The following is a 12376-nucleotide window of genomic DNA, read 5'->3' on the forward strand; positions in this document are numbered from 1 at the left end:
TTCCACCCCAGTAAATCGTGAAATTAAACTCAATAAATCTGAGGACTGATATCAGAAAAAAAATGAGGCGTGATAGCAGCTATTTTGCTATAAAAACTAAATATTTTACAAACAGGAGGGAAACCGTGAAGAAGTGTACTTCTAATTCGAGTGAATAAAAAATTAAATATTTTAAAATCGTAGGTTAACTTTTTTCTCTGTTGTTAAAGTTTCCCTCTCCCCTCATCCTCCTAAAAGTCTATTATTTTGACAGCGCCAGGAAAGCGGTACGGTTCTTATTGACCCTCTCGGCTGCCGTACGCGTGGAAGTTGGGAGCGGAGCCGAGCGTTTTGAGCGAAGCAGCGCGAGGCCGGCAGCATGGCGGAACCGCCGGTCAACGTCAACAATGAGGTGAGTGACCGGCCCGACCCTCCTACCCCCCGCTCTCCCCTCTTCACCTCCCCCTCACCCCCTCTCCCGCCCCCCTCACCCCCCCCTCTCCCCCCTCCTCACCTCTCTCCCCCCCCCCCCCCCCACCACCTCTCTCCCCCCCCCCCCCCCCACCACCTCTCTCCCCCCCCCCCCCCACCCCCCACCACCTCTCTCCCCCCCCCCCCCACCACCTCTCTCCCCCCCCCCCCACCACCTCTCTCCCCACCTCTCTCCCCCCCCACCTCTCTCCCCCTCACACCTCACCCCTCTCCCGCCCCTCTCCTCCCCCCTCCCCCCCCCTCCCCCCCCCACCTCCCCCCTCCCCTCTCCCCCCCTCCCCTCTCCCCCCCTCCCCTCTCCCCCCCTCCCCTCTCCCCCCCTCACCCTCTCCCCCCCCCCCCCTCTCCCCCCCCCCCCCTCTCCCCCCCCCCCCTCTTCCCCCCCCCCCCTCTCCCCCCTCTCCCTCCTCCCCTCTCCCCTCTCCCGCCCCTCTCCCCTCTCCCGCCCCTCTCCCCTCTCCCGCCCCTCTCCCCTCTCCCGCCCCTCTCCCCTCTCCCGCCCCTCTCCCCTCTCCCCTCTCCCCTCCCCTCTCCCGCCCCTCTCCCCTCTCCCCTCTCCCCCCCCTCTCCCCTCTCCCCTCTCCCCCCCCTCTCCCCTCTCCCCTCCCTCTCCCCTCTCCCCTCTCCCCTCTCCCGCCCCTCTCCCGCTGTATCATCACCTGGACTTGTCGGCTGGCACATTTATATTTCCAAGTGCCACCTGCTTGCTTCGGTCTCTATTTTTAAAGCGTGAAAGTACCTTAAAACTCACCAGTATTTATCTGGTGGAAACTGTAAACCACCTGACTTGAGTGAGATCCAGTGGTTCAATAAATAATTGTAAACAATTTTACAACACCAAGTTATAGTCCAGCAATTTTATTTTAAATTCACAAGCTTTCGGAGGCTTCCCCCTTCGTCAGGTGAACGATGTGTCACCCATAAGGTTACTGGTCATCCTGAAGCATCAGCCTTGGCTCAATGGTAACACTCTCACCTCGAGTCAGAAGATCATGGGTTCGAGCCCCACTCCAGAGACTTTAACACACAATCCAGACTTCACTGCAGTACTGAGGGAATGCTGCACTGTTGACTTTGAGTAGAAATATAAATTAATTTGTAAGTTGTATTTTAATGATAAAGCTGTGAAAAATATATTTATGTATTTCAAATAATATGTTGATCTTGTTCACCTAAATAAACCACTTGTGAATTGGGCCTACCTTAAGCCCCTTGATCTTTGGGCATTGCTGAAGTTTTATTTCTTGATGGACCTCTTGAGGTTTGCTACTTATCTTGTTTTATAAGTGGTTTAAAAAAAACAAACTTGAATTAAAAAGAAACTGGAAATCAGAAGTAAATACAGAAATTGCATGAAGTGCACAGCAGTATGACCAGTAACCTTATGGGTGACGAAGGGGGAAGCCTCCGAAAGCTTGTGAATTTAAAATAAAATTGCTGGACTATAACTTGGTGTTGTAAAATTGTTTACAATTGTCAACCCCAGTCCATCACCGGCATCTCCACATCAATAAATAATGTTCAATTCTCATCCACCTTGAATACAATGAAGACGTTCAGGCATCTTTTCTAGATACACCCTTCAAAAACAACGAATAAGATTTGTTTTTCTAAGGATGAAACATAGTGATCATGATCATCAAACTTTATTTTTCAAATGAACACATTGTTTCTTTGGTATTTTGGTTTAGTTTGAGTAGAAAGTTGTATTAAGGAGGCAGGATGCAGTATGGCCCTTATTAAAAATGGCCTGACTATCATTCTGTTGAAAGTGGCATGCATTATTCCTCCTGTGCTCCAGCTGTTAATAGGTGTGAACAGATGTATTTTCAGTGAGATAAATAACTGAGTGGGGAAAAAAAATTGCATTTATATAGCATCTTTCATATTCTCAGGATGTCCCAAAGTGCATCACAGCCAACGAGATACATCTGCATTTTAGTCACTCGGGAAACGTGGCAGCAAAGTTCCACAAACTGCAGTGAGATTAAAAAACCAGATGATTTATTTTAGTGGTACTTGAGGGATAGGCATTGGCCCAGATATCAGGATAACAGCCCTGCTTCCTTCAAATAGTGCCATGGGGTTTTTGTACATCGACCTGAGAGAACAGATAGGGCCCCGGTTTAACGTCTCATTTGAAAAACGGTGCCTCCAACAGTGCAGCATTCCCTCAGTACTGCAGTGAAGTCTGGATTGTGTGTTAAAGTCTCTGGAGTGGGGCTCGAACCCATGATCTTCTGACTCGAGGTGAGAGTGTTACCATTGAGCCAAGGCTGATGCTTCAGGATGACCAGTAACCTTATGGGTGACAAAATCTTGACTTTGAGTAGAAATATAAATTAATTTGTAAGTTGTATTTTAATGATAAAGCTGTGAAAAATATATTTACGTATTTCAAATAATATGTTGATCTTGTTCACCTAAATAAACCACTTGTGAATTGGGCCTACCTTAAGCCCCTTGATCTTTGGGCATTGCTGAAGTTTTATTTCTTGATGGACCTCTTGAGGTTTGTACTTATCTTGTTTTATAAGTGGTTTAAAAAAAACAAACTTGAATTAAAAAGAAACTGGAAATCAGAAGTAAATACAGAAATTGCATGAAGTGCACAGCAGGTTTGTCAGCATCTGTAAGGAGAAAGAATGTAATATTTTGAAATGTTAATCTGTCTCCTCTTTGCAGATGCTGAGGGACCTGTTGTTTATTTCAAGGCATTTTCTGAAAGAAGCTTAATTACAGAAGAATTTACATTCTGGATAGGAAACAAATGGAAGATTTGATACATGACTGTTAGTTAGATATCACCTTAAAATAATTTTGATAGAGACCAGTCACTCAAAGTCCTAATAAGTTTATGATCTCTTGTCTTTTTTTCCTCTGCCTACTCTTTTTTTGCATGGCAGTTTGATTATTGCCATTTCTGGGTCACTATAGAAAATGACTTTTGGTTTGAAAGGGAGGGAGACAGTACCTGAGGAGAGAGAATCATTTACAATGTCATCTAGCATAGCAGACCATCTGTAATGAACCATCAAGTGCCTTCCAGTTGACAGCAAAGATAATGGTGCCCCTGAGATAACATGTCAATCACTCATCAGAATTGGTGAACAAAGCTGCCTGAGTACTATTAATCGGCGAGCCCACGCCAGATGACTCCGGTATGCCAGCCATGGATGGGTTTCATAGAAAGGTTACAGCACTGAAGGGATGGGGGAATGTCTGAAAGTACTTAAGTGAACATGCGCCTATATTGTACGCTGTCTGTAACTGTGACTGAATCAGTGAAACAATTGGATGATTGAGAATGGTGACATCAGTCATGAAATTTTGTTATAAAATCAATGGAAATGAAAATCAGGTAGTTACTATAAGGGGCGGCCGATTCATAACGTCAGTCTTACACCTGGCGGCAAGTTAAAAATCTACACCGCTGACTCTAGGAACCAGCTTTGAATTATGACCAATCTAGTTGCTCCTCTGTTTGACCATAACAGATAGCTTCAACTCAAGTACATAAAGTAATACTCTTCTTGGATGATCTTAATCACCTTTGTTACCTCAAAATGCTCCCTATACTGACCTCACTAGTGACTGAGCTTTAAATACTAGTACTTCACCCTAGTGTTGAGCTCAAATTGCTTTCTCAAAATGCAAATCCATGTTTAGATGGATAAATCTATCATTGTACTTCTGACTGTTGAACAATTCAAGAGGACATGGTTGATACACTAAAATCCTATAACAACACTGCTAAAGTGATTTGAAGGAGAAGCAGCACTCTGGGGATTTATTTTTATAAACTGCATGCGTTGTTCTTATCTGTTTATTTTTATAAAAATAAGCAGATTGTTCAAGTGGCATGTTTTTTTTATTCGTTCATGGGATGTGGGCGTCGCTGGCGAGACCGGCATTTATTGCCCATCCCTAATTGCCCTCGAAGGTGGTGGTGAGCCACCTTGTTGAACCGCTGCAGTCTGTGTGGTGAAGGTTCTCCCACAGAGCTGTTAGGAAGGGAGTTCCAGGATTTTGACCCAGCGACGATGAAGGAACGGCGATATATTTCCAAGTCGGGATGGTGTGTGACTTGGAGGGGAACGTGCAGGTGGTGTTGTTCCCATGTACCTGCTGCTCTTGTCCTTCTAGGTGGTAGAGGTCGTGGGTTTGGGAGATGTTGTCGAAGAAGCCTTGGCGAGTTGATGCAGTGCATCCTGTGGATGGTACACACTGCAGCCACTGTGCGCCGGTGGTGAAGGAAGTGAATGTTTAGGGTGGTGGATGGGGTGCCAATCAAGCGGGCTGCTTTGTCCTGGATGGTGTCGAGCTTCTTGAGTGTTGTTGGAGCTGCACTCATCCAGGCAAGTGGAGAGTATTCCATCACACTCCTGACTTGTGCCTTGTAGATGGTGGAAAGGCTTTGGGGAGTCAGGAGGTGAGTCACTCGCCACAGAATACCCAGCCTCTGATCTGCTCTTGTAGCCACAGTATTTATATGGCTGGTCCAGTTAAGTTTCTGGTCAGTGGTGACCCCCAGGATGTTGATATGTGGGGGATTTGGTGATGGTAATGCCATTGAATGTCAAGAGGAGGTGGTTAGACACTCTCTTTTGTTGGAGATGGTCATTGCCTGGCACTTGTCTGGCGCAAATGTTACTTGCCACTTATGAGCCCAAGCCTGGATGTTGTCCAGGTCTTGCTGCATGTGGGCTTGGACTGCTTCATTATCTGAGGGGTTGTGAATGGAACTGAACACTGTGCAATCATCAGCGAACATCCCCATTTCTGACCTTATGATGGAGGGAAGGTCATTGATGAAGCAGCTGAAGATGGTTGGGCCTAGGACACTGCCTTGAGGAACTCCTGCAGCAATGTCCTGGGGCTGAAATGATTGGCCTCCAACAACCACTACCATCTTCCTTTGTGCTAGGTATGACTCCAGCCACTGGAGAGTTTTCCCCCTGATTCCCATTGATTTCAGTTTTACTAGGGCTCCTTGGTGCCACACTCGGTCAAATGCTGCCTTGATGTCAAGGGCAGTCACTCTCACCTCACCTCCGGAATTCAGCTCTTTCGTCTATGTTTAGACCAAGGCTGTAATGAGGTCTGGAGCCGAGTGGTCCTGGCGGAACCCAAACTGAGCATCAGTGAGTAGGTTATTGGTGAGTAAGTGCCGCTTGATAGCACTGTCGACGACACCTTCCATCACTTTGCTGATGATTGAGAGTAGACTGATGGGGTGGTAATTGGCCGGATTGGATTTGTCCTGCTTTTTTTTGTGGACAGGACATACCTGGGCAATTTTCCACATTGTCGGGTAGATGCCAATGTTGTAGCTGTACTGGAACAGCTTGTAGCAAGAGAAACTAAAATATATAAATATTTGTCAAGTTAAAAACAGCATGAATGTTACTTATTTATAATTATGACCATGACTCCTTATCCCTCCTTGTGAACAGCCTCTTTGCAGCCTTTGATAGGTTGAACTCTCCATGCTACACCTTTGGCACTGCACTCTCATGTTTCCATTCCTATATCTTGCAATGTATCCAGTATATGTCTTGCAGTGGCTTACTACACCTGCATGGTCACCTCTAGTGTGCTCAAGTTTACAGCCTTGGCTCACTATTCCTCAAGTCATGGATGGGCCAGAACTTCCTGCAAGTAAACACTAGTAAAATCAAAGCCATTCTCTTCAGTTCTTGCCTCCCATTCCATCCATCTCACTTGAGTGGAACTGTATGCGATCACAGTGAGCTGAGCTGAGCTTCAAACCTCACATCCAGTCCAATACCAAGGCAGTCTATTTTCACCTCCAGAACATCGCTTGCCTCGGTTCTCATGTTACCCCCACTGATGATGAAACCAATGAGGAATAGGGAGCCACGGTTGGAACTTTGGGCACACCAGAGGTGCAGCTGTAGAAACCCACTGCAAGACATGTACTGGATACTTTGCATCACTTCAAGGCTCAAATTTGTCAACGCATTCTTAAGTGACCTCTTGTGCTGCACCTTACACAAAATGTAACTTGCCTAGAACCCCACTCACTGCCTGTATCTCGCCCCACTGCCAAGTTCAGCCATCACACAGTGTTTGTTGCCATGCATTAGCGTCCATCTATCAGCGCATCGATTTCAAAATGTTCATCAGTTACAATTGTCTCGATGGCTATTCTTCAACATATCTGCAAATTCTCCAGCCCCACATCCCAGTTTTCACCTTATTTTTCTCAGTCTGGACTACCTTCCAGTTCTGCCAAAAAAAACAGGTTTCTCCCACTCCAGCATTGCCAAACTCTAGCACTCCCACCCCATTTCAGCCAAACCCAAGGCCGTGTTCCAGTGCTGCTAAACATCAAATCTGTTGTAAACAGTGATTTGTTCTTGAATTGCCAAATGTAAACAATGTGACAGTGTTTATCTCTGACTCTGTGTCTCTCTCTGTTTGGCACGCTTTCTAAAATAAAACATAGTTGAATTTAAGTAAGTTTTCATTGTTTACGTTGTATTCAAAACATTTTCAAAAACACACAAACTGATACAATGTTGTACAAATAATTTGAATTTTCCATAGAGAAAATATAAATTGTTTGTAATTGAAAGATAAAACAAAAGGAACCACTGTTTTGTAATCATTTCTGTTTGTCATATATGTATATATTAAGCCTCTTTCTTTCACTCTCCTGCTCATATCTAACCATTTAAAAAAAATACATTCTCAATATTACCTTTATTGGATTAAAGCATTTGAACTTCATTTTCTAGTTTTCTGTGTGCCAAAGGAAGGATAATGCACCATAGTCACAATCATAGACAATGTTGTTCGTGACATTGTTTAGGGCCATTTTAGTATACTGGAAAGGTGGAAACCTGATTCCAAAGGTTCAAGTAGGGGAGATGAAAATAGATTGAGGAGGTGACAATGCATTCAAAGACTTTGGAGAGGAAAAGGAGGGATGGGGTAGTGATGGAACAGGATGAGTTGCTTGACGAATAAGTGGTTTCAGAGGATTAGGAAGGAAATACAAAGTGTGACTTGATCAGGGCCATGCTGACACCATGGTGGTTCGGGCAGGGCAGGTGGTGGAAAATAAAGCTGGGCAGGGAGGTTTTGGTAAGGACCAAAAGGTTGTCACCTGTGAGCCAAATTTCGGTCAAAGCCAGTCAATAGAATTATCCACAATATAGTTGTGGGTGGCAAGGGCTTTGTTCAAGTGAATGGACATCCTGGAGAGAAATGTAAAGAGGGGCAATGATTGTTGATCCACTGGCTGAGTTCGAGATTTTGGGGTAAGGAGGATGGGAAGGTGGTTCATTAGTGAGCTATCCCAGCAGGCACACTAGGCGGGAAGGTCGGCCAAAGGTGAGGTAGTTGGAGTTGCTGCTAGTAGGGAAGCAGTGATGAGCTCCTTGATTGGAGGAACCACAAACCAATGTCCAGGTTTGGAGTCAGTTGTGGAAAGGGGTGGATCCAGAAGCCGTTCGATGAATAGGCCATCAGCTGAAATGCTGGTGGAAATTGCATGGTGGAATCAGACGGCCGAGGAGGAGGAGGGAGGGGCGATGATGAGCCATTAGAGGTTCATCCTGGGTCCAGCGAAGGTGCGTAGTGGCCTTGGGTGTTAGGAGTTTGCACCAGCAGATGTGGTGGACCAGTGGAAGAATGAGTAGCAACGGGTGTGAAACTCAAGGACCAGGAGTAGCAAAGACCAAGGAAACGGGAGGGTGAAGTGTAAATCCATGAGATCAGTGCAAATAAGAGAGCTGGCCTAAGGAACAAATGTGGAATGGTGAGAAACAAGATCGGGAGAAGCAGCAAGGTCTTGAGCTCGTCTAACCCCAATACACCGAAGGGTGATGGAGGATGAATGAACAGGGTGAAGTTATTGTCCATGGCAGGCAAGTGAATAACAGCAAAGCAGAGATCATTCAGCTGCATGGGAGTAGAATCTAGTGCAGGCTGGGAACAGATTAGGGCTAGCCCAGCACAGTGGAAAATTCCCAGCAGAAACTGAGCCTGCAGGAGCAGGTCGTGAAGAGGCAGTTTAGCAGAGAGTTGGCTGTCCAGTAGAGAAACTGGTTTCATCTCAGGAAAAAGCAGACTTCTGCCCTGGGCTCAATTCACAGAGTAAGGCTGAGGATCACTGGAGTACAGTCCAAAGATCGAGTAAGTAACAACAGATGGGGGGATGGGCACTGTAGGCTGGAATGGGTCACTTTAAATTGGGGATGGAGTGGTACAGCAATGTCATGTCAGTTGAGCCATACAGCATATTCAAGTAGGGCAACATGGTCTTGATCGCTGGGAAATATTTGTAAAAGACGTGTAGGATGGGATACAGCTGAAGTTTACGGAGGGTAGTGGATGGGAGGCTGACCAGGAGAGCATTGAAATAGTCAAGTCTGGATGTGACGGAGGCATTGATGAAGGTTTCAGCTGAAGATGGGCTGAGGCAGGGGCAGAGGTAGTCAATGTTATGGAGGTGGAGGTTATGTGGTCTTTGTGATGGAGAGGATGTGGGGTTCGAAACTTGGGTAAGGTTGAATAGAGCGCCAAGGTTATGACCAGTCTGGTTCAGCCTGAGACGATGGCTGATGAGGGGGATTTGGTAGCGCTCTTTCCCACCAGATTTAAGGATTTTGGTTTTTTTTCATATCTTTGGTAGCAATGTGGCTCTGTTTTCCTCTGAAGAACACTTCTATTGTGTGCTATTTTGAACTCAGACATACATTTAAGATTGTTTAATATGGTCCTCTGTATTTCTCAGAACTTTAATGGAGACCTGGGTGCAGTCATTACGTTCTGCCTCAGATGTCTTCTGCCTCTTATTTTGCTATATTAACAGGATGTTCAATTTGAACCTGTTTCATCCTCTTCGTTGTTGTCTAATTAAAATGTTAGTTGTTGAATGGGCATGTATTTTATTGACACTGTGTTCAACATTTTAATCTAGCAAGTTATAACCAACACTCTGAATCTACCTTTCTTAAATGGAGTTGACAGTGTAATTAAGCAAAGGCAGAGTGGAGTGTTGATAATTTTCCATTATAAAAGTTCATCAAATATTTTGGCCTCAGCTGAATCTTAGTATCTGATTATCTTAATTGTAGAGATACATATATTTATGTTTTGGTTTGATTATTGTGGTAATTATACAAGTTTCAGTATCCACAATGGAATTATGTATAGCTTTAATACATAGCAGTTAAATTTATACTTCAAACAGAATCCTGACTGTGAAAAGAAAGGAAAACAGACCTATCCTTTCCATTCACATTTTTGCCATGATTTACCTGCAACATCATGTTCAACTGGGCACTATATATTTACATACTAAATGGGAATCTCTTTCAATTCCAAAATTTAATGAAATACCTATAAATAAGCTCTCTCATATATCAAATTTATCCAATGTCGAGCTGAGCCATACAGAACCAGAAGGTTCTAGATTCAATTCGTGGGCAGTGCTGAGTTAGCTGATCTCAGCAGGTGTGCTGATAGGGGTCCAATAATTGGGCCCAGCACCCGAGGTTAGGATGGGGAGAATTAGCTTGAGTTCCCTGTCCTGATCAATATCTAGGAACTTTGCATGAGGACAGGATCTTGTTTGCCAATGGTGCCCTCAGTGGTTTAATATCCAATGGTTACTTGGGTGAGATACCAGGACTAGCATCTATGACATTGTACCCCAGCAAGAATTGAGTGCATTCAGAAGAGCAAGGCAAAGGGGTGTGGGGAAAATGACAAGAAAAAGAACGAAAACAAAAATAAGAGGTACCAGTAGTTTTTTTTCTTTTTCCCTTAATATTATGTCCACTAGGTGGCAGGAGAGAACAAGACTTTGCAATGGCACCATACTGTAAGACCAGTCTAGATCCCCAATAGATCTAGGATTGCACAATCTGTAATGCGCTATAAGGCATACAATTTTATTGAATCTTACATCATGAACTGCAAGAGCAAAGATGTGTTGTTGGCTTGAAGTGTGCTGCATATAACTCTACAAACTTAATTTCTTAACATCACAACTTCAGAACATAAGAAACAGGAGCAGGAGTAAGCCATACAGCCCCTCGAGCCTGCTCCACCATACGTTCAGACCATGGCTGATCTTCGACCTCAGCTCCACTTTCCCGCCTGATCCCCATATCCCTTGATTCCCAGAGAGCCCAAAAATCAATCGATCTCAGTCTTGAATATACTCAATGTCTGAACAACCGCAACCCTCTGGGGTAGAGAATTCCAAAGATTCACCACCCTCTGAGTGAAGAAATTCCTCCTCATCTCATTCTTAAATGGCCGACCCCTTTTCCTGTGGCTATGCCCTCTAGTTCTAGACTCCAGCCAGAGGGAACAACCTCTCAGCATCTACCCTGTCAAGCCCCCTCAGAATCTTGTATGTTTCAATGAGATCACCTCTCATTCTTCTAAACTCCAGAGAGTATAGGCCCATTCTACTCAACCTCTCCTCATAGGACAGCCCTCTCATCCCAGGGATCAATCGAGTGAACCTTCGCTGCACCGCCTCAAAGGCAAGTATGTCCTTCATAACGTAAGTAGACCAAAACTGTACACAATTCACCAGATGTTGTCTCACCAAAGCTCTGTATAATTGTGGCAAGACTTCCTTATTCTTGTACTCCAACCCTCTTGCATTAAAGGCCAACATACCATTTGCCTTCCTAATTATTTGCTGTTGTACCTGCATGTTAACTTTCTGTGTTTCATGGACAAGGACATCCAAATCTCTCTGAACACCAACATTTAATAGTTTCTCACCATTAAAAAAATATTCTGTTTTTCTGTTCTTCCGACCAAAGTGAAAAACCTCACATTTCCCCACATTATACTCCATCTACCACCTTCTTGCCCACCCACTTAACCTGTCTACATCCCTTTGCAGACTCTGTGTCTTCCTCACAGCTTATTTACCCACCTAGCTTTGTATCGTCAGCAAATTTGGATACATTACACTCGTTCCCTCATTTAAGTCATTGATATATATTGTAAACAGCTGAGGCCCAAGCACTGATCCTTGTGGCACCCCGCTAGTTACATCCTGCCAACCCGAAAATGACTTGTTTATTCCAACTCTCTGTTTTCAGTCTGTTAACCAGTCCTCAATCCATGCTAATATATTACTTCCAACCCCATGCGCCCTTATCTTGTGTAACAACCTTTTATGTAGCACCTTATCGAACGCCTTTTGAAAATCCAAATATACCACATCCACTGGTTCCTCTTTATCTACCCTGCTAGTTACATCCTCAAAAAACTCTCATAGATTTGTCAAACATGATTTCCCTTTCATAAAACGATGTTGACTCTGCCTAATCATATTATGATTTTCTAAGTGTCCTGTTACCACTTCCTTAATAATGGATTCCAGCATTTTCCCGACGACCGATGTCAGGCTAACTGGCCTATAGTTCCCTGTTTTCTCTCTTCCTCCTTTCTTGAATAGCGGTGTTACATTTGCTACCTTCCAATCCACTGGGACCTTTCTAGAATCCAGGGAATTTTGGACGATCACAACCAATGCATCCATTATCTCTGCAGCCACTTCTTTTAAAACCCTCGGATGTAGCCCATCAGGTCCAGTGGATTTGTCGGCTTTTAGTCCCCTTAATTTCTCCAGTACTTTTTCTTCACTAATATTAATTACTTTAAGTTCCTCACTCTCATTAGACATTTGGTTCTCCACTATTTCTGGTATGCTTTTTGTGAATTCTACTGTGAAAACAGATGCAAAATACTTGTTTAATGTCTCTGCCATTTCCTTATTTCCCATTATAATTTCTCCCGTCTCAGCTTTTAAGGGACCCATGTTTACTTTCGCTACTCTCTTCCTTTTTACTACTTGTAGAAGTTTTTACAGTCTGTGTTTATATTTCTTGTTAGTTTA

The 12376-nt window shown here is 44.3% G+C and overlaps 1 protein-coding gene across 2 annotated transcripts in view; it reads left to right on the forward strand.

Moving 5' to 3' along the window:
• The first annotated feature begins 310 nt into the window (after nt 1–310).
• The window catches only part of srfbp1 (serum response factor binding protein 1), a 186133-nt gene continuing 174067 nt past the window's right edge, over nt 311–12376 (forward strand). For both annotated transcript variants that reach the window (XM_067983019.1, XM_067983020.1), the window contains exon 1: nt 311–391. In XM_067983019.1, coding sequence (XP_067839120.1) covers nt 359–391 — 33 coding nt within the window. In that variant the 5' untranslated portion in view covers nt 311–358. The remainder of the gene's footprint in view (nt 392–12376) is intronic.

This window comes from Heptranchias perlo, chromosome 4 (assembly GCF_035084215.1).
Source record: "Heptranchias perlo isolate sHepPer1 chromosome 4, sHepPer1.hap1, whole genome shotgun sequence".
NCBI lineage: Eukaryota > Metazoa > Chordata > Chondrichthyes > Hexanchiformes > Hexanchidae > Heptranchias > Heptranchias perlo.